Source organism: Neovison vison, chromosome 8, assembly GCF_020171115.1.
Source record: "Neovison vison isolate M4711 chromosome 8, ASM_NN_V1, whole genome shotgun sequence".
In the NCBI taxonomy this organism is placed as follows: Eukaryota; Metazoa; Chordata; class Mammalia; order Carnivora; family Mustelidae; genus Neogale; species Neogale vison.
This window is the reverse complement of record NC_058098.1, coordinates 133100137-133127724: the sequence shown is the minus strand read 5'-3', so window position 1 is coordinate 133127724 and position 27588 is coordinate 133100137. Positions and strand designations below refer to the sequence as shown.

General features: G+C 44.1%; 1 protein-coding gene across 2 annotated transcripts in view; it reads right to left on the bottom strand.

Moving 5' to 3' along the window:
* The window catches only part of NBAS (NBAS subunit of NRZ tethering complex), a 322741-nt gene that overhangs the window by 91379 nt on the left and 203774 nt on the right, over positions 1–27588 (bottom strand). For both annotated transcript variants that reach the window (XM_044262053.1, XM_044262054.1), the window contains exons 39-42: positions 21936–22012; positions 21419–21556; positions 8940–9169; positions 5284–5394 (exon numbers count right to left, since the gene is read on the bottom strand). In XM_044262053.1, coding sequence (XP_044117988.1) covers positions 5284–5394; positions 8940–9169; positions 21419–21556; positions 21936–22012 — 556 coding nt within the window. The remainder of the gene's footprint in view (positions 1–5283; positions 5395–8939; positions 9170–21418; positions 21557–21935; positions 22013–27588) is intronic.

Genomic DNA, 27588 nt, shown 5'->3' with positions numbered 1-27588 from the left:
ACAGAAAGAGTCATAGGTACCATGTATGGAGCCCTCAGGCATTAAGTATCACATCATCTCACGTCTCACAAAGCAGCTGCCTTATAATTAATGTCAATGTCGACTTGAGAAACAACTGTTCAAGAATCAGATGTGCAAAGTTAGGCTAACAGTGGTCACAGGATGGGTTCAGCACATATGATCTGTTTCCAGAAGTGACAATAATAGCTAATTTTTTTTTTGAGCATCTACTACATGCCAGGTGTTTTATACAAATCTCTTAAATCCCACAGCCATCTTGCCAAATGGAATGAGAACACCCATTTTGAAGATGAGGAAACCTAGGCCTGCATACAGGGATGCCTACCGACGACATGTTAGCAGGAATTCAAAGGCCAGTGTTTGAAGACAGATGTGAAGGATTCAAAGCCTGAGCACTTTCCACAAGATGGAAACAAGCCAGAATGCATTTTCTGCTTACATTTTATGCCAGCATCAGGAGCTTTTGACTCTGTGGGGGAGAAGTGGCCTTAACGATCACAACTTGGAAGGGGGGGTGGTTACAGATGTCAGGAAGGCGTCGCTTCCAATTTGGTAATAGCGGTAATTAGTTCTTCCACTTTTAGGATTGGTAGGTTTCTTCTTATGCACAAGGCAAATCACAGACTTGGTCATGATCTCTTCCCTACCTTAGGCCGAAAGAGAGATCAAAACCAAATTGAACAAACCCAATAAAACCCAGGATCTGAATATCTATATTCAACCCTCCTCCTCTAATATGGATTTTCCCTGGTCCTGAGTTTTTATTTTGTTAATTTTCAACATTATGACCTAGTTTTAACAAGCTGAGCTGCCTTAAATCCCCACTCCAGACTAAATATTCTCACACTACTCCAGGCTTACAGGAGGAGAAGGCCAGAATTCAGCATCCTTTACCATGTGGCTCTCTGGACACATCCCCACTCTCAGCAGGAGCAACCCTGGGACACGGGTCCTGCGTATCTTCTGTTTCAATTCATAAAAAAGGCAAACACCTTACAATGCATTCATCTTCCCACAGCTGTAACTTGCCCTTGATCATCCTTGTACCTGAGACCAAAAGGTACTGTGAAAAACAGCAGTGCACCGATTCCCTGTGACCAGGGGCCCCAGCCACGGGCCTCAAAGAGACAATACTAAACCAACCGACAGAGAAGATGGTATCATGATCTCCAACACCCAAGCAAAATCCCTTGGGTAATTACCCAGGTGACCAGGAGGTGGCTGGCTAGCAGAATGAACTGAACGTGTAGGGTGCATGGCCTTCAGATCTGTTGTTTAAGTAACAAGGGGAAATGGGGGGGGCCTTGGTGGCTCGGTAGGTTGTGCGACGGCCTTTGGCTCAGGTCATGATCCCGGAATCCCAGGATCGAGTCCTTGCTCAGCAGGGAGACTGCTTCTCCCTCTGACCCTCCCTCTTCTCATGCTCCCCCCCCCTCAAATAAATACAATATTTAAAGGGGGGGAGGATGGAGTGTGTGTTACCCAGGATGATAGAGGAGGTAGTTCTCACCCCTATCTACTTCTCCTGTGCTCACAGGCACCATATGCTCCAGCCTCAATGGTCTTCCGTAGATACTGAAAATACCAAGACCTTCCTGGCCCCAGAACCCTCTGCCTAGACTGCTATCTGTTCCTTGTGCATTTCCTTTCTGGTACTTACCATGATTAGCAATTTATGTTTGGGCTATTTTTAAGTGTGTGTGTGTGTGTGTGTGTGTATGTGTTGGGGTGGTGGGGGATGGGGTTTGGGGGAGTCTCCCCTATTAGAACATAGGCTCTAGGAGGGTAATGATGTGTCTTACCCAGCACTTAAACCTAAACTTAGACTAGGAAGACACTATAAACATAGTAATATTTAAGGTATGAACCAGTGTGGTCCTACTCGATCACCCAGAAGCAGCCTCTGGTATTCCAAAAATGATCTTATGTCCAAAACTGAAAGACACTCACGGAGTCAGAAGCACAGACGAGAACACAGTAGTCCAGAGCCGCCCAGCTGCAAACCCGCCACAGACTTTCTCTCACCTCTATACCCTTACAAGGTAAGCATGAGGGTCAGACAACTGAGAAAACAATGACTCGAGGATGAGGAGACTTGCTCATGGCTGCACAGCTGTGATCACGGGCAGCAGACCTGGACCCCGAAGTGTGGCCTGGCCCCAGAAGCCACCACACACTGGACGTTAGCAATGTCACACTCACCGGCAGGTGCCGAACAGCCCAGAAGGGAGGCTGGTGGCTCCGGCTGCGGTGAGGGGCGCAGCAGCCCTGAACGAGGCCTGGAGAAGAGGAGGCTGGGCAGGCCAGCGGGGCCGGCCGGAGCGGACGCCAGGCACATGGGCCCACTCGAAGCCATCACGGGCGGTCAGCACCCCCGAGAAGGAAAAAACCGGAGGAACAATAAGAGGGCGAGGGAGACCAGACTTCGAGTGTGGGTGTTCACAACCATTATCTCCTTCGTCGGGGAGTGAAATCGCAGCAATAACCGCCACTCGTGAAGCACCGACTGTGAAAGGAACGCAGGTTTGCTACTTTACCGTGAAGTCGTTTAATTTTTATGACACCTTAGAGTTCAGGAAAATGAGCTTTGGAGAATCGAATGATCTCGCGCAGGGACACCCAGCTAGAGTGAGAGGGTGGGCTCTGAGCTAGCTGCCCTGATTCGGAGGGTCACCCTCTGTCGCATCGGGGGCCTCACTCAGCCCCATCAGGGCGCCTTCCCGGACACGAGCTGAGCCGGGAACACCCCTGAGTTCAAGCAGCAGGAAAGAGCACGGAAAACACAGGGAAATCCACTTGGCAGGGAGAACGGCTTTTTAAAGGGATAGGACAACAGAAGGGACAGAACACAGAATCTTAAGGAAAAGACCGTTATCTTTCTTCTAACTCTGATCCATTACCTTCCCACAGGCACTGACTCAACGAGCGAACGGCGGGCCGTTCCTACTGTATTAACCAGTCTCATTCCAAACCCCCACGTTACCGAGTCTGATTAAATGGTCAGGCAAACCACATCTTTTAAGTGAAGAACGTGAGCACTGAACACCACTTCTGAATCAATATGAGGTGTTTTGTCACTCACAAGTAGTGATGCCAGGAGGTAATGATTTCCTGCTTTTGTAATCGCTGTGCCAGCATAATCACACTGCGATCCGGTGTAATGATGTGCCGTGAACGGTCTCGCACATTCCCAGATTGCCTGATAATTTATAATATATTCAGAGACCAACGGAGCATCCTGCTTATACAGATACGACAGTCTTTTATGTAACATTCAATGAAAGGAAAAAAATATTTAATAAAATGTCAAGGTATTTTTTAAATACCAATATGCCAAAGAAACATTTATTTGAGCATATTATTGCAGTTCAAAAATGGTGAAGTCATGCAATATTTCTCATAGGTAACACTATCACCCGTGTAGCAATTTCATAAATACTTAGAGCATAGATGCTAACATTTTAAAGATTTAATAAAAATTAAAAATGCTGAATTATAAGCAATTCTTGACTGTTCAGCGGGATTTGACCACACTCAGTACTCCCTCCCTCTCCTTAAACTCTCCCTTCCCACAGCTTCCCTAGCACAAAGAGGCCCCATCTTTCATCCTATCTCTTGCCTGCGCTCTCCTGTCCCTTTTGCTGGGAGCCCTTCATGCTCCATTAATTGGGGAAGGTCCTCAAGGTGTGTCTCACGTCTCTCTCCTTTCTCATTCCATATTCTTTCCCAAAGCACACCCACAACAGAGCCCATTTATCATCTACGTGCACATAACTCCCAAATTAGTATTTCTGGCTCCTCCTTCTCTTTTGAATTCTAGAGCAGTAGATCCACTGTCTGCAGAATCTTTCCTCTTAGACATTTCAAGGCGTGTAACTTTCCCCAATTCCTTATCTTTTCTTTACACTCCCCTCAAAATGTCTTGTTGGTAACTATGGCTACCTAGCTCACCAAAGGATGTCACCACCCAACAGGCAGACCCAGTTAGATCCTAGAGCAGATCTTGCCTCTTCCCCTTTCACTGAATTCGTACCTCCTTGGTCCTCATCAATCAATGCATTTAGTACTAACCATTTCACCTTCTAGATATCTCTGAAAGCCATTCTCCTCTCTCCCTCTAGACTTTCAAAACCCTACTCCGAGTTATGGTCACCTGTCACAGTCTATTACTCCAATGGCTCCCTAACTGGTTTGTATATGCCTGTACTGGTCTTCCTAAAAAATTTTTCTCAACATGGGAGCCAAAGTGATCTTATCAAAATGTAGACCTGATCCTAATACCTCTCTCTCTTTTACAAAATCCTTCAAGAGTTCCCGATGACTCACATGATAGGCCAGCCATCTTGCCCATGGCCTGGCTTCCGGGCTTCTCCACAGGGCCCTCTTACACTGTGCCCCTGACTCTCTGGACCTCAGCCGTGCTGTCCACCTGTCAGGCCCTCACACGCATCACACGTAACTGTTGTATCTCCCTAGAAAATGGTTTCCTGGGTGCCTGGCTGGCTCAGTTGGTTGAATGACTGCCCTCGGCTCAGGTCATGATCCCGGACTTCCAGGATCAAGTCCCGCATCGGGCTCGCAGCTCCTAGGGGAGTCTGCTTCTCCCTCTGACCTTCTCCTCTCTCATGCTCTCTCTCACTCTTTCTCTCTCAAATAAATAAATAAAATCTTAAAAAAAAGGTTTCCTTCTCATTGTAGAGTACATGATTGTGATGCAATACTTAGATCTCAGCTCCAGCATTATTTCTTCAGGAAAGTCTTCCCTAACTTCACCAAATCCCCTGTTTGGGCTCTCTTCTGTAGTACTTGTCACAGTTGTAATTTCACGTTTGTCTATCATTATTCAATGACAGTCTGTCTCCTGTACTAAACTACAGCTTCTAAGACAGCTGGGATGCCTGTTTTGCTCACTCTTAAAACCCAAGTGTCTAACACTGTTCCTCACAGGCAGCAGATTCTCAGTAAAACAAACAAACAAACAAACAAACAAAAACCAAAACAAAACAAAATAGAAAACCTACCTCTGCATAAATGCAGGAATATTAATGTAACTCGGGACTATTATTACTGAAAGGCAAAAAGTGATAGACAATTGTTGGAATACCGAAATGTGTATAGGAAACGTATAAAGACAGAATGTCCAGATATTGGGCTACTATAGCTCAAAAGGAAACGTGCCATTGTACTTTATGACTTCAAGATCCTTCTAAAATGGAATCTGAGAGAACGGGAATTAAGCGCCCATAGGAATCGTGTGCTTACCCACTGTCCGTGAACAGGAACTCCAAATGGGTCATAAGAACTTCCCAACGGGAGACACTGTAGCGCTGCGCCAGAGAAAGAGCGATGCTGTAGACGTTTTCCTCAAGTGTTCTTCGAGAATGTCCATCAGCCACGGGGAAGAGAGAGAAGAGAAACATATTACCTTAATCAGCCAAGAAAACATTCATTAGGACTCTCTCCAGCTGCGAGGGGTACAGTCGGCATAGTCCTTAATAAGACGTTTCACAGTAATTCAGGAAAAGTACTTCCAAGGAATTCTAATGCTCCGTTTTCACCGTGGTACACTGCCACTGACGAAGGAACGGTCTAGACCAGCGGTTCTCAGCCGAGGATTCTGCGCCCCTGGGGACATCTGACAGTGTCTGATTATCACCGCAGGAGCAGAGGCGGCGAGAGCTACCAGCGTCTAGTGGGTGAGGGATAGGGGCGCGGCCGATGGCCGAGCCTCCTGCAGTGCCCAGAACGGCTCCCACCCAAGGTGTTATCCAGTCCAAAGTGTACCAAGCGTGAAAATTTTCTGGTCTAGACACCAGCGCCTGTAGTCAAAAAAACAGTGCAAAGGAAACACCTCTCTCCACTGCAGCTACATTCTGAGAAAGCAGAGGTGGGCACTCCACAAACGTTTACGTTTCCTAGTGCCGGGCACTGTGCTAGCCACTTAGGACAGAAAGTCGAAACACATGTTTCTTGAGGAACTCACAGCGTAGCCCTAGCGGACGATGTGAGAGGTGAACCAACAATTAAATAAAGCAGAGGGGATGCCACCAGCGAGGACTTCAAATCCGGACAGCAGAGATGAGCCAGTGACTGCCAACCCACGCTCAAGTCTGGAGGACACGCAAGCGGAACAGCAGCGAGGCAGTTCCCAGAGAGGAGGCAGAGGGGAGGTCGGCCAAGGGGACTGCGCCTTATCCTCTATCAGTGAGGAGCCCATGGAAGGTTTAAACCAGGGGATTTGGCCCTCCAGGTGTATCAGGAATTCTGGGGGCACCTGGGTGGCTTGGTTCGTTAAGCGAATGCCGTCGGCTCGGGTCATGATCCTGGAGCCCCAGGATCGAATCCCACATCAGGCTCCCTGCTTGGCTGGAGTCTGCTTCTCCCTCTGACTTCTCCCCTCTTACTCTCTCTCTCTCTAGAACACATATAAATAAAAAAATCTTTAAAAAAAAAAAAAGAATAATAATTCTGGGCCAGGGTGCCCACATTAAAGCCATTCTGGAAAGACTATTATGGGGCCCCTCTATCCCCAAGCAGACAAATTATTGGTTGGAGGATTGGTGGACAAAACCACAGGCAGACAAATGAAATCTCTGTTCTTTTTAAATGATACTGCTAAGACTACATACACCCAGCAAAGAAAAACAGGACATTTACTTATATGTTTGATTAGCTAGGAGTCAGAAAACATTTTCTGTAAACAGCAAGTTAATAAATCTTTCAGGCTTCGCTGCCATACATACGGTCTCTGTAGCAAATTCTTATTATTTTTTTATTCTTGTTTTTCCACAACCTTTAAAAATGTAAAAGCCATTCTTTGCTCATGGACTATAAAAAGGAGGCCCAGGGATGGAATAAGTCCGTCATGGCAAGAATTACCAGGACATTGTCAATTTAAAAATTTCTTAAAGTATTTATTGAGTATACCTCTCCCCACGATGGAATGAGAAATCCTGAGGATAGCAACCATTAGCCATTCATCCTTTCTGTTAGGGGAGTCCGAATCATTGCCTGATGACACAAACACGTTCACTGGGTACACACAGTAACGCCTGATAAGGGGAAAAGCAACCAAGCTATGTTGTGCCCTCTTCAAGGTTACCCTGACTAACCACTGCCAAGCGATCATGTAAGAGACACAGGCAATGTGTGACATGCAGTGTATATGAAGGACATATACACCGCACTTCCAGAATACCGATGCCATGGAAATGGATCACAATTAGTAAGAAAATGAAGAATGTCGCCTTGCGTACAACTAAAAGTAGAGAAGGTAGAACTGTGGAACACGAGGAAGCAGGTGCTTCACAGGTTCTTGTATGTGAGAAGCCAAACTCCCATCTCTAAATCAAAATTGCTAGCTCGGAAATGCCATGGATGCTCAGACATTTTAAACAAACCATTCAAATGCTGTTGTGTATTTTTCTAAGGAACAAACTGTGTAGAAGATTCTATTACTTTGTCAAAAGCAGGTCTTTGTCCTTTAGGACATACTTCATAGCATACATTAGCCGGACATTTAAAAAAGAAAATCAAGGACAATAACCCTAGCAAAATGTAATAGATGATGCTAAGACATGCCTTACCTTGTAATCTTTATTCTACATAATAATCCTCTTCTAAGAAACCAAGAGTATGGCACCAAGGACTCCCAAATGCCTGGAGGAAAAACCTACTGGACTTGGCAATGGGAAGCTGAGGCTCACCACCCTGGCCGTGTGACCCTGAAAAACTCTGTAAAGTTGATTCTCAGATTCCTCTTCCAAACGTGAGGAGGTTGGATTAAATGACCTCCTTGTTCACTTTCCAATTAGACATTAAATGACTCTAATGAAATTATTAATCTCCAGGAGAACAGAGGGGCAAAGAAAAAGTGATTTTGTACTTCTCTTAACTAACTAAATCCTGGGGCAGATTGTTCTGGCTTTTCTTTGATCGCTCTAGTCCCCGCCTACTCTAAAGAGAATTTGGGGTGTCTTCTGGTAGGAAAGACGCTCGGGCGAATGCAAACTCATTACAGAGTGCCAAGTCTACTTTGCCACTTTCTTAAAGATTTAAATGATAATAATGAAAAACAGCAAGTTTCACTTCCATAAGCAGGGCCATCTTTGTTATTTTAAAGTACTGTACCAAGAGGGAAGAAAAGCCATTAAATATAGGCACAATTTAGCCTTAGTTTCAAAGGCTGGAAGGCTCGACTGAACCGCATGCAGGTGTCTTCCTGGAACACAATCAGGCAGTATGGGGAGGCCAAGAGGCACCACGAAGATGGGGATGGCTTTGTTACGTGAGAAGTCAAGGTCAATGTCCCAGTGGTGATCCTACCAACCATGCAAACTTGGGCCAAGTACTCAACACTCTGAAGCCTCATGTTCTTCAGCTATAAAATGGGGATGACATTTTGTGTCATAGGGTTACCTTGAGGATTGAGTAACATTTACGATATAGTTTACAGAGCACCTAACACAGCTCCTTGCACATGATAAGCACTCCACAAAACAAAACAACTCTACTTAATAACAACCATTGTGGGTGAACACATTTTCCCACTTTTTTCTTTTTTTAATTTGTGTTTTCTTCCCCCCCGACCACTCCCCGCTTTCTCTACCTTCTGACAGATAAGTAATTCTCATTTGATCTAAACTAAAAAATGGAGACCAGTATTAAAACCAAGGGGCATTCCATACCCACAAAGAAAAATGAGAGACAGAGAGGGAGGTCGGGGAAGGGTAAAGGGAGGGAGAGAGAATCTCAAGCGGACTCCCTGCTGAGTGTGGAGCCTGAAGCAGGGCTCAATCTCGTGACCCTGAGATCATGACCTGAGCCGAAATCGAGTCAGATGCTTAACCCACTAAGCCACCCAGGTGCCCCTTTCACATTTTAAATCCATCCCTTCGTGAGACAAAGGTGTTGCTTACTCTGCTAAACCAAGGATAGTTTCCCTTTTGTACTGGTCGTCTGCAGTAAACCGCTGCACATCCACGCCCTTCCGAAGGCCCTGAAGGACCTGAGCCTGCGTGAAATCCAGGAGACGTTCGTTGTAGTAGTGCAACTGCTTGGTCAGCGAGACCAGGTCCTCCGGCCAGGCTTCATGAGCGTACCGGGTCACATGCCTGGTGACCATCTTGATTAGCTCTTTGGGATCAGCCTGTAGCAAAAAGAGTGACAACAAAAACAGAGCAAACAGTAAGAGACCATGTCTACTGGGCTGTGTTCGGCTCGTCCCCTGTTGTTGTTTCATCAAGGCTCACAACCACCCTGAGCAATCAGTGGCAGACGTGGTACACTTTCAGACCACAAAGTCAAGACACAGAATCGTGTCTGGAAGGAGGTTTCTGGACTCCTGCTCTATTCTTCCTTAAAAACCTCCAACTAGTTAAAAAATAATGTTCACTTGCTTTTTTCAACTACCATCATCCTACATTAGACTGGTCATTTATAATTCACCCTGGAAGTAATTTTTGTCATCATGCCCCTGGATAAAGTTTCTTTGGACCATCTAAGTATTCTCGATAACCAAATAGCAATTATAATACCACCACTATAAATGCCTAGAGAACTAAGTAGAAGAGTGTTTTCTGCAGGGGTAAGTTAGGAAAAAACCCATCCCTGCTCCTAAAATCATAAAAACTTGTAGTTGTATAAGGGAGCACCCAACCAATTTTTACTCAGCTCAGTTTGGGGCTCACTGGGATATTGTTCTATAATTCTTAATAGCTTCTCTAACAACAATAAAATTATTCAAATAGAACAAAATCCAGAATCTAACAGTTGTTAGGAAAGAAAAATAAGTGATCAATTGGCCACATTTATTTACATTAAAGTTGGTCTGGGCATCAACGAAGCAACAGCAGCTCAACCATGAAAAATTGGGGGATATTTAACAGGGAGCCTGATACTTGAACAACAGTATCTCCATCACTCCCAACTCCTGGGAAGACATGGTTTATATTTTAATATAAGCGAATAAGGAAAAAACTCCAGGATCTACCTTTGGTTCTCCGAAACACATCTAATTATAGTAAGCTGTCAGCATTTCTAATGTGTAAGCCATTATTCTGAGCTACACAAGGAGATTTGTCAATGTCGAGTCTATATTACCAAACCCAGCCTGACATTTCTCTCTTGATCCTATTAGGGAACAATCTGGGAGAGCCGATAAAAACCAATTAAAGAAATCTTCTTGGGTTCCAGGAGGTGGAGTTGAGCAAAAAGTCCATGTTTTTTCCCTACTGCAATGCATACACTCAGTTCTATTGCAAAAAACCACAGATTAAGGGTATCTCAAGTCAAAAGACTTGGGATTGAAAACCACCTCTCCAAAGTAAGGTACAAGATCATCCTTCATTTGTTCCAATATTTCTTGTGAACCTATTTTGTGCCAAGTGATGCATTAAGAAGATGTGACCCTTTCCTCCAGGAATGCAGTCTACCAGGAGACACAATCAAGCAGTTGTAAAATGGTGTGACACAAATGAGCACGGGGTGCCATGGGAATACAGACAAGCTGGGTGTGGGCCAGCTGGGTGTGGGTCTCTGGGGCACCTTCTTGGAAGAGTTAATGCCCAGACTAACTACTCAGGTATCAGCAGTTAAAAATGCCAGCAAAACCAATGAGATCAGTTCCAACAGGTGCTAAGGCCTACATAGCTAAGACGCTAAGACCTGAAAGAAGGAAGACATGAAAGAAGCAAATCTACCCGCCATTAGAAGAGATGTGGAAATCCGCCGCATCCAGATGGTATTTCTCACCATGGCTTCAGGCCTCAGCTCCCAGGGCCACCTCTACAGCTGACGTTCACCCCCACCCCCTTTCTGCTTACTGACGGAACCCTTGGACAGCACCGAAGTCACACAGCAAGGGCTCACCAGGCCAGAAGTGATGTGCTATAGGGCCACCGCTCCAGGGCCAGCCAGCCCGTCTACACTTGCTCTACCCCCCAGGGGGGTACCACTGTTGCCTGTCTGCTCACACCGCATCTGGTTAGCACGGGTCTGCCTAGAGGTAGAGAGAGCGAGAGCACATTGCAATGAGCAGGGCTTCAGGCTGGCAGGAGAGCTGTTCTACAGCCGACCTTTCACAGAGCACGTGCGGCTGTGCAAACTCCAGCTGCAGACCCGCATTCACCACAAGGACAGCTTTCTCCCATAGTCACTCCGACCCTGTGCTTTCAGACCGAAGCCCTCAGTCTGCAGCTGCCTCAAGCACTGGGAAGGAGAGGCCAGACCCAGGCAGCCTATCTCCGGGTGGGGCTCCGAGCCCCTCTCTGCCAGGCTGTTGCTTTCCACTCGCGTTCATGAGGCTCACCACCTCCATGTCTCAAGGCTTTCCCACAGGTTTCCTTCATATTCAGGTTTTACCTTTTGTTTTCTGGCATCTCAGGGATGTAGTACCTGTTTGGGGAGAGTGACCTACACACTCTTCACTTGACCTCGATTGTGTAACGCCTTCTCACTTCTATTCTCTTTGTATTCTGATACAATTTATGGAAAAATCCCAAGACCCGGTAGAGGGCAGAGCTCCAAAATGGCAGCACAAACCAATACTGAGCATAATCACTAACATTTGTGTGGGCTTTTCTTTATCCCACAGAAAGCTTCCAGTCTCCACATACAACCTTCGTCTTCATGTCTTTGCCAATGAAGAAAATGACGCGGCCTAGAGAAATCAGCATGGACCCACAGAAGGCCCTAGCTGGATGACCTCGTGCTGACTGACTTAACAACTACATACTCCGTTGTGTCATCTACAAAATGGCAGTAAAACGCAGCCTGCACGGTTGTGTGAAACCCAAGAGACAATATATATAAAACACACAAACCAAGGCCCGGCACGAAGCAGGTATTCTGAAAATGAATGGGACTGTGCGATTTACTCAAACCCACTCACTTTAATTGTACCTCCACTACACAATTTGTTTTACATTGCTTTTTCTCAGAAATATTAAATTCCAGCTTATGGAATCATGGCAGAGACCGTGTATACTTCATGAGCTTTCCAGAGCGCAGTAGATTCTCTCGCACAAATCAGGTATGAGCTAAGAGGGGAGCGTGGGGACAGCAGTAGTGGCTTTCAGGTCAGTGGTACTGCACGCTCCAGATCCCTCACTCAGTAGGGATGCAGTCTGGGGCAATGATTTCCTACCTGTTTCCTCACCCACAGGAGTCAATAAGCACAGCCTCCTCATGCTTTGTTATAGGGCACAAGTAAAACAAAGTATTTTAAAGTACTCTTGTCTCCCTCATTCTAAGAAAGCAAACTGGACCTAGAGCTTGGGCTCAAGGAATTAAAAAGCAGTGACAGACAAACACATACACAGAAGCAACCCACAGAAGGCTTCTGAGTATAAGCACCATTACAGGGTCTCAGACCAAGAGTGATGGGAACTCCACGGAGGGAGCCAAGAGAGGGATCCTTTCTCATGGCCTCCAGGGGCTCAGTTTCTTCGGATGTAAAACAAAGGAACATCACCAGACGATCCCCCCCTTTTACGGCTAAAATGCTATGAATGTATAGGAATTCAACCATGAAAATAAAATAAATCCTTGGAAATTCCTCCAGGTGTGGAATTTTTCTCATGTATCCCGCCACTAAATCTTCAGAGCAGATCTTTGCTCCAAGTACAACCACAGACTAATGATTAAAGCCAATATATTCTGACACAGCTTAAACAACTTCAATGTCTTTTCCTTTACTAAGTCGAAATTATGCAGCCCCTCTGTATTTTTTATTTCAGATTCTTTTTTTTTTTTAAAGATTTTATTTATTTATTTGACAGACAGAGATCACAAGCAGGCAGAGAGGCAGGCAGAGAGAGAGGAGGAAGCAGGCTCCCTGCTGAGCAGAGAGCCCGATGTGGGGCTCGATCCCAGGACCCCGAGATCATGACCCGAGCCGAAGGCAGCGGCTCAACCCACTGAGCCACCCAGGTGCCTCAAACACATTCACTATACTAAGAACTATTTAAGAACAAATACCTAATACTTGAGTCTTCAGTGTGGAGACAGGCGTAGTACCAAACATACATGTAGTGAATCTCATCTAATACTAACAGTTCTGTGGGACCAGATTCTACTAGTATCATACGTTTTAGAGATGCAAAAGGAGAGACTTGATCGAGGCCACTGGGTTAAGTAGCAGGGTGGCCTGTGACTCCCAAGCACAATGCCTCCCCCTAAAACCACCATTTTCTACTTGGTTAACAAGGAAGGCATAGCTCTTGAGATTATAAATATCCTTAAAAAAATTTTTTTTTTATTTGAGAAAGAAAGAGAGTGTGTGTGTGTGTGAGAGAGAGAGAGAGAGAGAGCACAAGCAGAGGGAGAGACAGATGGAGGGAGAAGCAGAATCCCCGCCGACTCAGGAGCCCATGTAAGTCTTGATCCCAGGACCCTGAGATCATGACCTGAGCCAAAGGCAGACACTTTAGCAACTGAGCCACCCAGGCGCCCCCTGAAATTACAAGGATCTTGGCAAGCCCAGTATATGCAGAGCTCCCACCAAATGTAATTAAGTCTTGGTATGAGAGTCCTTTTACAAATGATCAGCTTTCACTGATGGATTTAATGTTGTCATTGTACATTAATTACATCTAGATTGGCTTTTTTTTTTTAACACACATGTGCATTCTCCGTCTCATCCCTTTTATACACATATATGCAAGTGTAAATACAAGTGACCCCAGAGGACACAGAATAGTCGGTGCCCAACTAAATATCTGATTCAAGCTGTAGCTGCCAGTCTTTCATTTTTTTCTTCTCTAATGACAACAGAGAGAGTTTAGAATACCCTTTTCTGTTCAACCCCTTGACATAAACATGCCTGCTTTTAAAATTCTGTCCTAATAATGGTGGTGACTAGGAACAGGTAATTAATTCTTTGATGACAGGTTCCCAAGGGTCTTCAAATTTATGGATCATCGAATACTTGTTAAATGTACAGAAAGGTTTTCAAACCTTCAATTTATTGTGTAAAACACAATACTAATGAGAAAGGACAACTCGCAAGGGCTTCTAAGAGAAAGGAAAATCAGTTATGGGTAAAAACCACAGGAACGGGCATCAGATACCCTGTTTACTGGCTCTTCTCCCTGAGCTCAGGGTTTTCCATTACTAAAATTGAAGCCATTTTTTCTTTATAGAATCATCATAGAGATGAAGTGAGGCGAGGTGGATTAGCACGCTGTTAAGTTGTAGCCCTCTACGCAAATTATCCTCTGACCATTATCATCACTACTTCCAGCTCTTCCTCAAGGAACTTTACTGGTTGTGATTACTTCCGATATTTAAGTTTTAATAACAGCTCTTCCCCTGAGCTTACACTTTCTCTCAAAATACACCAAAGCAACCCCCTACTCACCCCAAAGCTTCATTTCATTCATTCACTCAGGCCCCAAGTGTACGGCATTCAAGTGTCTAAGCACTTGGACGTGAATGTCATTTGACCCTCGTACAACCCAGTGATGTGCATTCGAGACTATGGTTCTCGATTCAGAGACGCCAATCTGCCCCCCACACTGCCTCAGCTACGGTCCACTAGCAAAGAACCGAGGCAAACCTCTTGCCTCTCACCTACTGCCCTGTCCACAACATCAGGCCCTTTTCCCCCATGCTCCCGACGGGTCTCCATCAGTGTTCTCCATCCAAACTGACACCTGAAATCGCTGCTTTTGTGTGTGTAGGGGATAGTCAAAGCTCTGTCTCTTTTCCCAACGAAGCTCAATGCCATGATCCAAGGGTATGAAAGCTTTTGGCTTCTAGGAAGCTTTTGAAGGACTTTATAGGTAGCTTCAAAATCTGCCTTATTCAGTATTCAAAGTGATATTGCAAAACATCACAGGCTGCAAAAACTAACAACATAAAAAGGCATCAAAAACTTGAACAGAAAGTGTGGAGAATTAAATTATTCTAATTTTCCCCCCAAAATTTGGCAATGCAGTTCTTCAGGGGGTGAATAAAATATAATTTCTTCAAAGTATATGGTCAAGTCCCTGTAAAAAAAAAAAAATTATGCCTAAATATTCATGACTACGGAATGCCCCATGACTTAATCCACTGCTTACTAGTAGAGGTAATAAATCCATTCGGGTTTAATAGTCTCCATTTCTTGGTAATATTGGTTGGGAAGTTTTAAACAGGTGGTGTGTTTCCCCTCTAGGGCTGTTATTTGCTTGAGATAATTTTCTACTTAGTATTTTCAATTAGTGGCTTAAAAAAATCACATTTTAGAAATAGTCTACCATAAAGTTTTGAATTCCATCCCCTGCTGGGTTTACTTCTCTAGCATATAAAACTAAAGGACATGTTTCCATTTTTAACCGATTTTATCTTCTGAAACTTTTTAAAAAGAATGCTAGAAAAGATCACACTTCGAGATGCATTTACAATAATTATAAAGGTAAGGTATAATTGAAAACAAAATCAGGGTAAGAATGTGCCTATTCACATTTGCGTATAAAACTGTGACATACATATGCATATTCATAAACTATTTCTGGAAGAAACCAAAAGGGAAACACTGACTTTTTGCTGTCTACCATTCTCATCATTTGGGTTTTATGGCCATGTGTGTATTATTTCTTAAATATAAAAACAAGTCAATCAGGATAAATATGAGGAGAGAAGACTCTTTCCAGCTGACCGTCATCCATCATTGTCCTCTGTCACTAAACAAAGTAGTGGCCTCCTCCACAGATAAGCTAGGGAAGCTCCAGGACCTGTGCCGGCTGGCCGGCTGGCCGGCTAGCTCCAGGCGGGGCTTCCCATCAGGATGTACAGGTCCTTTGTCAGAAATAACCCCACAGATTCTATCAGTACTTTCATTCAAACCTAGAAATCTACCCAAGTTATCCTCCCGCAGCTCAGAACTACAGGGGGTGGAAGGAGAGAACGGGAGGGCTGAAAACAGAAACAAGGTAAAGTGACAACTGAGTGAAAGCTAGCTCTGCTGAGTGCTATTATGCGTAGGCAACAAATGGAAACCGCTTTTATTTCAATTTCTACAGTGATTCATCGGGAGTTTGTTATATTTAATTCTAAACTCAGCAGTGCTGTTTTATGCAAAGGAAGATGCTGACAAGACTGGAATCGTGAGCCGTTAGGTGGTCCGTGCACAGCTCCGGTGTACTTCCGACATCCGGTTCTGGTGGCCTGAGTCCCGCCAACCTAAGCAAGCCAGAGCTCCCAAAACCCAGGTCTGAAGGCTGCCCCGACCCATGGCAGCTAATGGTTCCTGAAGCTACGCACATGCCAGTCAGCAGCCACTGAGGAGCCACAGCGGGTGAGGTCCTGGGGATTCAGAGAGAGAGAGATGGGTCCCTGTCGCCAAATAAGATCGCCACATGGAGAGGGGACAGCCGTGCATCGCTGACCACACCACAAAGAACCGCTCACAGGGCGTCTGCACAAGAGCAGCCCAGGTCTGCTCAGGAGCAGAGAAGGTTCCACACAGGAGGCTCTCTGGAGCTCAGACTCAGGTGCTCAGAGTGGGAAGAAGGCGGAGGCACTTAAGTGGGGAAATTACATCTGCACAGGCACAGCGGTGAGAGAAGGGATGTTAACTTCAGAGAGAAATTCTGAGGAGCTCAAACACAAACTTCGAAAGAGCTGGTGTCGGGCTCATGGCCGCTGGGGTGAGGAAGAGCCAGCCCGATCACCGAGGGGTTCCCCTGGCACGCGAGGGAGAGCGACTTTACCGGCGGCCGCAGTGGAACGTCCGGCGGGACGTGACTCTCGGGGCCTCCCAGCCAGAGACGCTCGGGTCCGAGTCAAAGCAGGCGGAGCTGGGAAGCAGAAGCGCGAAGTGACAGGCTTCCCTTCCTACCACACCAACCTGGGGCGAGCCACTGGATTTCTCGGAGTCTTACCTTCCGCCGAATGGGGATGCTCAAAGGGTCAAGGGGCAGAACAAATGCGAGGGCCATTGTAAGAGAAATGATGGCTTTTCGGGGTTAGTCTGATCTTCCTCCTGCCCACAGACAATTCCCACATGCAAGCCCCTAAGTTCCCCCTTGCTGCTATCCAACCCCCCCACCCCCACCACACACGTACACACTCTTTTCGACACTTCTTAGCCAAACAGAGGAAACCTTACTGGTCACAGTGAAGTTGGCTCACAGATGGCATTTCTGTCCTTTTCATCCGGAGTTAAGCAACTCTTCAACGCTTTCAGTTTCAAAATTTTTTAAATTTAAAATTTCAATACCATCTCCAATACGTTGTGAGAAAATCCCACAGTACATACATGGGCACAGGGACGCTTCGACACTGTCGTTACTGCTGTTCTCTCTGTGCGGAACGCTCCTCGCCTCCTGTCTTCGTGGTGCTGCGCTCATCTCTTGGTCTTTCCTCAAAAGTCACTTTCTCAATGTGAGATCTTCCCCGAATCTGTTGAAATTGTACTCTACACATACATACTTCTCATTCTTCTTTGCTTTTTGTTTTCATAGCTCTTATCACCATCTAACCGAGTATATATTTTATTTCCTTATTTTGCTTATGACGTCCTTTCCTCAATGGAACGTAAGTCCAGGAAGGGCAAGGGTTTTTATGTACCTTGTTCACCCGTGTTTCCCCAGGATCTAGAACATGGCCTGGCATAAAGTAATCACTTGATAAATACTTGAACAAATACACACACACACACACACACACACAATTCAATCATTTCACATGTACTACAGATTTGCTCATTACTTTTCAATAATCTACCCAGTGAACACTTATTTACTCCCTTTTATTATTCAGGTCCCGCTCTAGGCATTGGGAAAACCAACAAATACAACACAGACGCTGGCCTCAAACAGTTCATTATCCAGGGAGATGAGAAGTACTTAAATTCCAAACAAGAGAGTGTTTCAGAGCTATGACTGAGGTAAGTATAGGGCAGGACAATGCCCACGAAAGAGCACCAGACAGGCCTGGGAGCACGGCAGGATGGCGGCAGGCAGCGGGAAGCCTGCCCAGTGAGGTAACACCTGAACCAAGGAGCTAAGCAAAGAAATGTTGCAGGCGAATATTACAAGCAAAGAGTATGAGTTTGAAGACAAGGAAAGAGAATACACAGGACACCTAAGAGATTCAAGTGGCCTGGTATAGCAGGAACAAAGGAAGATGAAGTTGGAGAAACAGGAGGGGTAGGACCATGGGGGACGCGCAGATCTTGCCAGAACAACAGAAATCACGGAGGGATTTGAGGCAGAAGGCAGGATGACCAGGTCTCCACCTCAGAAAGGCCATTCTGACAGATGTTTGGGAAAAGATACAAACTAGCAAAAATGAAGACAGGGTGAGGTTTACCAGGCTGTTACAGTGGTTTGGGTGAAGGAAACATGGAGACTGAATTAACTTGAGGATAGGGGGTAGAGAGGAGAAAACAACAGGAGAGGTGTTCACACATCTATTAACTCCCTATGAACACACCTACCTGGAAGAACTTCAGAACGACTTTGTATCTTGATGTTAAAAAAAAAAAAAATCAGGGATACTTTCTAACTCTTCAGATCTCCTTTGAGACTACCAACCAACACAATGCTTTCTAGAGGGTTGCCAAGAAGTCCCTGGAGACTGAGCTGGTTCCTGAGCCGGTGCTGCCTTAACCCTACTGGAGAGCACACCTGTTTCTGTCTGGAGCAGCCGAGAAGTTAGAAATCATGTTGGGAGGCATCACTGCTGCGCCACATGGACTTTACTGGCTTGTTTTCTAGGATCTAATGCTGCTTCCTGAAGCAATGACCCGGAACAGCAGCTGCCTTCTGCTATCGAGCCCAAAAGGAGAAGGGGAGCAGATGTTAGGAACCATGCCATGGGCCGGGGTGGGGGAAGGGGGGTATGAGCAGTCTAACAACCAAGAATCAGAAGCCCAGGGCTGGGGCAAGACAGGAGAGCTCCAAGGAACCTCTTCCAAGGAAAAGATAGTTTGATAGAAAATGGTGACAGGAACAAGGCCAAGAGTTGAAGGGCAGTAGCGGGGTGACACAAGCTGGAAGGAAGAAACAGAAATTGGAGTTAAGGGTAAAAAGGGGCAGGAATAAGTCTTACTATTCTTACCACGATGCCAAGCTCTAGGTCCTTCACATGAGGCACTCGATATACAAAATACAAGACCTGGACATAAAATGCTCCCACTTCTACTAAGTGAAAAGAGCTGCTGGGAACACGGAAGAAACCAAGATGAAAGCACCTTTACTTCTAGCCCTTAGCTTTCAATGTTCTACTCTGTCTCTTCCCATGCTGCAGGTGTGGACATTGTAAGTGGGGTTCCTTATGGAGCGACTGCAGCATCTGAAGAAGGAAATGGATTTTCAGATATAAAAGTTGGGGTGGAATTTAATGGTCTTCTCCTAAATTACCTCTCTCAGAAACAGTACATCATTTAGGACTTTTAACTTTTGGTACAAAATAATTTACTATAGGGGAATACAGGAAAAATACATGCTGTACTCGAATTTTCCTTCAAGAGGACTACTTTAATTAGGTTGTCAAGAAACTGAAGTGGGGCCACAATGTGGCTCTGCAGCAAGTCCTCTGGCCCTTCGAGGATGGACACGTGGTCTGGGCCGTGTGGGTCTGCAGTGCTCTTTCGGGGAGATCCTCCCACCCCCATGTACGCAACTGTCTTCGACGCATTTATAGTAAGTGCTGGGCTTAGGAACTCACAACCGTCTTTTCATGTTAACGCTCAGAGCCCAGGGCACACACAAGGTACCCAGCTGACTGGCCTTTCGACCCTCTGCACTCACGGAAAGTGGAGCACAGCGCTGGGCACACAGTGCGATCGTAACACAGACCACGTACATGGGAACCAAAGAAGGGGACCCCATTGCCATGGTACCCACTCGGAAATCTCAGTCGAGTACATTCTGAAGACGTGACTGACTTGTATTTATAACAAGGCACAATGCTTTTGGTCAAAGTAAAGCTTCACTGTGTTTCAACACACTTGGGAACCTTAGAGAAAATGGTTACTTGGGTCCATGCTCAGCACTAATGAAAGATAGGGTACTTAGAAGCAGACTCCAGCAAACACGCCGTGAACATTCTTTGCCAGCCGTCTGATTGAATGTAAGAAAGCCATTAAGTACGCTGTTCTAGAAGGAAACTTGCCACATTTCCACCTATATAATCACTTCTTTCCCTCAATTTATAGCACAGTAGGTCAATTTCTTATTTCACATAAAAACATACCTGAGATATAAAAACAGAACAAAGGAAAATTACTAGAGCATGGAAGAAAATAACTGTACAAAGCGGCAGTAGCTATCAAAAACAAAACAGAATAAATCCAGAATCTCCAAAATAACGAGTATCTTTTATTAACTGGAAAAAGAAGAAAACATTCCTTTCTTGGCCAAATGTCATCGTGATCAAACTATGCCAGAGGACAGTACATGTCTAACAACGTCTCCCACGTCTAAGCCTGTGGGAGATTATCCTGTGTGTCGTAAATGGTTCTCCCAAGCCTCCCCACTGCCCTTACTCTCTTTAAAGAAAAAGTGATGAAGGAAAGCCCAAGACTTTTGCCACAAATGGAATGTTTTCATGTGCTTAGCTATGTTTTGGGTGGCTGAGACAGCTAGAACTTTCATTCACATCTGGATTGTGAAATTCCTTCTTTCCAGTGTATGAAGTATGAAGTCAGGGGAGAAAGAATCCTGCCTCGGTGCATTTGGAACCTTTTATTGGCACACACACTGGACCTGAAAGTCTGATCTATTTGCCTATCTACTCTTAAAGGTGGCAATTCTCTTAAATACTCCAGTACAAAAAACAGACAATTTCCCAAGGCTAATATTTAAAACCGGTATATACAGGTAAACCTCGTGGCATCTGTCACACCTCTGTGTCCACAGAAGGTGGCACATGTAACCCAAGGCCACGCTTAGACTCTCTGGCTCAGAAATCAACAATAAAGTTGTATCATAATTGTCTGGAGCTTGGCAGCAAGTGGGCATAACATGTTTCAAGATTTCACCTGTCCAGCTACTACTCCCCTATTTCTGGCTTTAAAACAAATCAAAGTACAGCGCTGCTCAAAGAACTACAGTGTCTACTGTCCTCAGTTGGAGCCATGTTCCTTTTGGGGAGTGGGTTAAAAAGCCAATTCTCCATTTCTCCTCTCCTACTACTTTAACCTACCCTAAGCACTTTGGAAAATAACATAAATGACAGCAAAGTTGCAAGGAGAATCGGCATTCACAATACACACTGGAAACTACCTCTTCGTGATGCCTGGAAAAACAACTCTGTCCAACAGAGCAAAGGCAAGGGCAAACCCATCGGGGAGAATGTTCTGGATACAAAGCACACCAGTCCCTTCAAAGAGGTAAATGCGTGTTTAAACGATTTTAGAGAAGCTTTAATTCTGCTTGTTAATCGAGTGGAAACCACAAGGACTCACCCTGTAGAGAGGATGGCACCTGTCCTTGAAACACGGAGCCAGGCGGGCATAGATCTGGAGGCTACAGTAATAGGCCGCCAACTGGAGAGACAGAGCAGAGTGGGCCTGCTTTTCAAAGCACTTGCTAGCATCTAACACCTAGAAAGGAACATGACAGAACAAACTCCGCTGAAAGGAAGTTAAGAAAATCATCATAAACTATTACATTTCTAGTCATCACTGGAGAATTTCAATCAAAGTTTCCACCGCATCATCTCAAGCTCAACTTTAAGAGGACCATGTTCAAATGCAGAAGATACTATAAAGGCAGGTCCTATGAGGGTAAAAGAAGATTTGAAATTAAGACTTCAGCTAAAATGGTAGCATTTGCTCTCAGAATACCGATACCATAGTCCCTCCAGCACATAAGAACAATGAAAAGGAACCGAAACCTGTAATGACCAATTTACTGGGAAAAATCCCCAGTCTCGGTTTTTTGTTTACTCATGAAGTCCTCTCTTGGTAAGGGGAAACTTACCTGTGGCAAAGCAAGGAGATAAGCAAGACCCAAGGTCATGTCATTTGGTAAAGCATCACTTGCCAGCTGCAAGAGAACTGAAGGCAGGAAGAAAAAAAAGCATCATTTTACTTGAGGATCAACATGACCTTCGTAGTTACTTAATAAGTGCCATGTTTTTAGTCCTGAATGATTTCAACAGATAATTAGCTTCAGGGGACTCTTTAAGACCTTTTACAAATGTCTATTAGCACTACCCGAATACAGATCACAGGAAATTATGTTATTAAATAGTAACCTTGCCTTACTCAAACTGTACTATCTGTTATGTTTTTAAGAGAAAATTCCGATAATGCAGGTACAAAGTCTAAGTGCAAACAGATCAGTGACAATGGTTTCTTACAGCTAATCTTTTGGTTTTAAAAACCAGGCCATGCTATAAAGTTATGTATCTCAACGACAGCTTAATACGGAAAATAAGCATACGAGCACAAAAGATCAAAGCAACCAAACAGCTGTGAGTGCAAATTTCGGATCAGACTTTTGATTACTACAATGAAGATGGTTTTGTTCCTTCCAAGAACATCCCTCTTCAACCCACTCCACAAAAAACCCTAGCCTTGATTATATAATATGTTCAAATAGATCCCAATGAGTAACAACTTTCCCACATTTTTTACATAAGCAACGACCTATCAATGCCATGGCTCTAATTCAGGCGAGCACACTGCCAACAAAATCTGTGTTTATATACAGTTTGCATTAATAAGGAAATACTCCATTCATTTAGGGTCTTAGTGACAAATACCAGGTAGTCGTATGTAATCACAATGTAAATCCTTTATTTTTAAAGAACACAGACTCTCATGATCTGCACTAATGAAGGAGAACAGTATGTGAATAATCTAAAGTAAATGATATTCGACTTTGGAAATACACCATATAATTTTTTTTCCAGAAGATTTACCTTCCTAATTGTGTCTTACTTGAACTGAAATTTAAGTCATTTATATAATCTGGGCTTAGCTGGCAGTCTGGGCAATGAGATGGTGGTGGGCTAAGGAACCACCAGCAAGTGTCCAAATTTGACTTAGAACTCAAAATCTCCTCTGGATGACTCTGGGGGAACAAACTGAGCTTTCTCCACTGTGCCTTACAGAGAGAATGTTGCCTCTTTAAATTCTGATATCCTCTGATTTCTCCAACCTTATGAACCAAGTTGGATCACCGGTCAGCCTCAGGACTTCAAAGGAATCATACAATATCAGAAGGTTTCCTAATCAAAAACTACTCATTTCAAGGCCCATCTGCAAATTCATTCCTTCATTCCGTATCAGTGAGAACCTTCTCTGAATCAGACATTTCACTAATAAGAATCAGATTCCGCCCTTTGTGATAAACACACTGGAACAAAAGAAAGTCTCCAAATAAGTAAAAACTACAATGCAAAGGGCCTAAACCAAATTTTGTACAAATAGTTATGAGAGCAAAGAAGTGAGTGTGTTCTAGAACACTATCAAAACTAAAGGATGAAGGGGTTAGCTATATATTCTGGACACCAGAAGATAAAGCAAGAAGAAACTTGTAAGTTTAATTTACAGAACACTCTGAAAGGTATGAGAAAGATTTACTTAGTGTGCAGAAACTGCATACTGGGGGCGCCTGGGTGGTTCAATTGGTTAAGCGTCTGCCTTACTCAGGTCATGATCTCCGGGTCCTGGGATGAAGCCCCGAATCGGGCTCCCTGCTCAGCGGGGAGTCTGCTTCTCCCTCAGTCCCCTGCTTGTGCATGCTTTCTCTCTCTCTTTCTCACTTTCTCTCTCTCTAACTGTCTCTCTCTCAAATAAATACATAAAATCTTAAAAAAAAAAAAAAGAAATTGCATACTATACACACACACACACACACACACACACAATCCCATGGCTATCACTTGACTTCTATCTACCATTTGATACCTGTCTCACAGTCCTTCAGGACCCATATGGAGGGGAGAAAAAATTCCAATAGTATCACATACTAATAATTCTTTCCTATTTCCTTTCTTATGTAGTTTCTGACAAAGTGACCTACAATTGCAATCTCACCTAGTTTTTTTTCCCACCCCCATTTTGTTTTCAGATACTTCCCTTCTTTATGCACCAAGGAAGCCAATTTTCAAATAAGTGTATGTGAACCCACTCATCAATATTAGCTCTTTCTCCTCGAGGTTCAGAAGCCTTATATTTCAGGTGTGTGGCTTTGCCCTTGTTACCGAAGGTCCACACCTCTTATTAGAGTTGTGCTTGGGGCCATTCTGAGGCCCACTGGGAACTTCAGTCCCATTACTGATTCACTTCCAGTCAGATCTAGTTTTTTTAAAATCATGTAATTGACTTAATCTTTTACTCCATTTAACATGCATTTGTCTGTATCCGAAAACCGAAGTACCCTCAACGGATGAAAATACTCCAGAAGCCATTCCAGTGAATATGCTACAGACTCTGAAGGAAATTCCAAAACAAAAAAACCCAACAACAGACTAAACAAGGAAAAAGAACAGTGATGACATCACTGAAATAAATGCATAGTCCCCAGGAAATATCTGGGGAAGATCTTCGTCTGAAATACCTAAGTTTCAGGAGGTTTATTTTTTAAATAGTTATATTATTCCTTAGAAACATCTGACAAGATGATCTCTAGCATTTCTTGAACATATATAATTGCATACAAAGCTTAATGAGCAGAAAAGAGAAAATAGCTAATTTTCATGATCTCAAAGTATGACAAAAATCACCTTCAAATGGAAGTCGAAAGAATCATCATTGTTACTTTTACCAAGCAACAAATGTTTGCTCTGAGTGAATAATATCCACATAGATTTTATTTCATACTTAAAGTGTGTTTATTTATTTATGTAATTATAATGCTTTGACATTTTGGGGGTCTTGATAAACCTGCAAGGACTTCCCTTTGCAAACAAGTTGCCTAGGAGCACACCTTTGATATGCAAAGCAACCAATTCAGAGTCAATACTCTGAACCACCTTTTCTCACTGGCTTTTATATTCTTTCACACTCTTCTGCCCTTATCAGCCCAGGGCTAGGTACTGGACAAATTGAGACAGCTCTCTAGCCTGGAGTCTTAACAAAATTATTCACGCCATCTATTTTAGACTTTCTCAAGCTTACCTATGGAAAACACAATAAAGGTTTTTGCCCCTGCTTTCCCCTCAACCCTCTGCCTGTGACTCTGGGCTGACCCAAGCGCTTCCCCCTGGGGCCCTGGGGCCTGCCCTGCCTTCTGTTTCTAGGGTCTGTGAATATAAACTTCTTCCTTCATGACAAACATTACCACTTTTGGATGTCTTGCCATACCTAAATAAACCCAAAATTCCAGGTACATTTTTTTTTTTTAAGATTTTATTTATTTATTTGACAGACAGAGATCACAAGTAGTCAGAAAGGCAGGCAGAGAGAGGAGGAAGCAGGCTCCCTGCTGAGCAGGGCTCCATCCCAGGACCCTGAGATCATGACCTGAGCCAAAGGCAGAGGCTTAACCCACTGAGCCACCCAAGCGCCCCCAGGTACATTTTAGAACAACTAAAACAACATCTATAAACTAATGAGCCAGAATGATATGGTGAGAAGAAAACCATTCTCAGAAAGTTTGGGGATCAAAACAGAGACCCACCATTTTCTGCATGATTTTGTGTCCCAGAATTCAGAATGTTTAGGATTTTCAGCAAGCTATACTTAAGTATACCACGTATTATATGATACCTTCAGCCGGTCTGGGAGCACCCAATGATCAAAGACATTAATATTTCTGCTGTAAAACATTCGAATGCTCACACTAAACAAGATAAAGCAAAGACTTAAACAACCTCATGTCAGCTTAGTTCAGGTTTTGATGCCAAGCAAGTTACAAAAAGTCCTTTTGGTTTTCAAAGCGTTTTGGATTTTAGATCAGAACCTTAATTTTCCTCACATGTAAATTAGGATTAAATGAAGCAAGTGCAGCTCATCTCTTTAGCATATAGAAAGCACCTAGAAAGCTCCTTCCCCCACCCCTATGAACTACAGATTTGCAGAAACAAATAATTTTCCTCATTTCTTCATTTAGGACACTTTTTGATTTCCCCCCCAAATGACAGATAATCAGTTCTTCCATTAGTAACTGCCATGCCGGTAACAGGGGTGATCACTTCCATTTTATATAAACCATAGCTATTAGTGAACTAGCTGCTGCATTTAGGTGTGTAGACTAATTGCACTGGGAAGACACCAGCAGAATCACACAGTCACTCCCGATCAGCTGCCGCACCTCTGGGACCACCCTTGTCCTTACTCAGCTTCTTCGCACGGAGCACTCAACAGTTATTTCCACTAGTTATTCCTCACAACCTCTCTGCGGAGGAAAATAGCTGTTTTCCTCAATCAACAAAGGGGATTTATAATGAGAAAAAGTCCTTTCAACACGTAAGTAAATCACACCATTGGGGGGGGGGGGAGTAGTTCTCTCCTTTCTACTTTCACTCAGGGCTCACCAAAGTATGAGGCACTGCCACATGGTCCTTCCTTGGCTTCAGGGTCCCAGGGTTCCCCAACAGCAACCCTCAAATGACGCTCTTCTGTGTGTGTCACCAGACGCGCCCCTCCTCAACCGCTGAATGTGGGAGTTCGGTTAGATTATTTCACGACTCTCTGCCAATTCTACTCCACAAAGTCTTCCCAGAAGAACTCAGCCAATACCTCAGTATATTTCCCCAACCTTTATCTCCAGAGTCCTGACCGACGGGCCACTTCATGAGACCTACATTACCAAGTGCTTGTTAAGACTCAAACATTCTCCCACATTACTAATTCTTTACCCAGTACCATTCATGTTTCTGACAATGGTGCACTGTTCTCCCCATTAGTAAAACATAAAATCACAGAATCATCTTGGACTTCCCTCTCTTCTCTGCTCCCAACCATCAGCCGTCCAAGCAAGCTGATGCATTTCCAAAAAACTCTTTCCCACACTTTATATTTTCAGAGCCACACACTCTAGTTTAAAAACTGGACTCTTTAACAACCTTCCAATCTTAGTTGATGCTTTCAGTCTTCCTCCTCCCAATCCATTCTATAACAGCACTTTCATACTACTTTTCTATTCATTTTAATCAAGCACTAGGGTAAGGTCTCAACAACTTAAAACACACAACACACACAAACACAAACACAATCCCCTCTTCAATGGTTTCCCATTTCATAAAGAATAAAAATTAAATTGTTTGGTATTTAAGGTCTCTGTAAATATGAACGAACATTAATTTATGGTTTTAACTGACATTATCCATATTCTATACACCAGCCAAATGAGTCTGCCACTCAAATGACTTAAGTAGAAACTCTGCACTGGGCTCCTGCCATTGCTTTAGGCAACAACAATAATTATTATAAAGCAAAAATACCTATCATTTTAAAAATATCCGCTCTGACAAGCCAGATAGGAGAAACATGTTTTGCAAGAATTAGCTCTAAGGGTCACAAAAACCTATGACCCTGTGATTGCACTCCTGGGTATTTACCCCAAAGATACAGATGTAGTGAAAAGAAGGGCCATCTGTACCCCAATGTTCATAGCAGCAATGGCAATGGTCGCCAAACTGTGGAAAGAACCAAGATGCCCTTCAACGGATGAATGGATA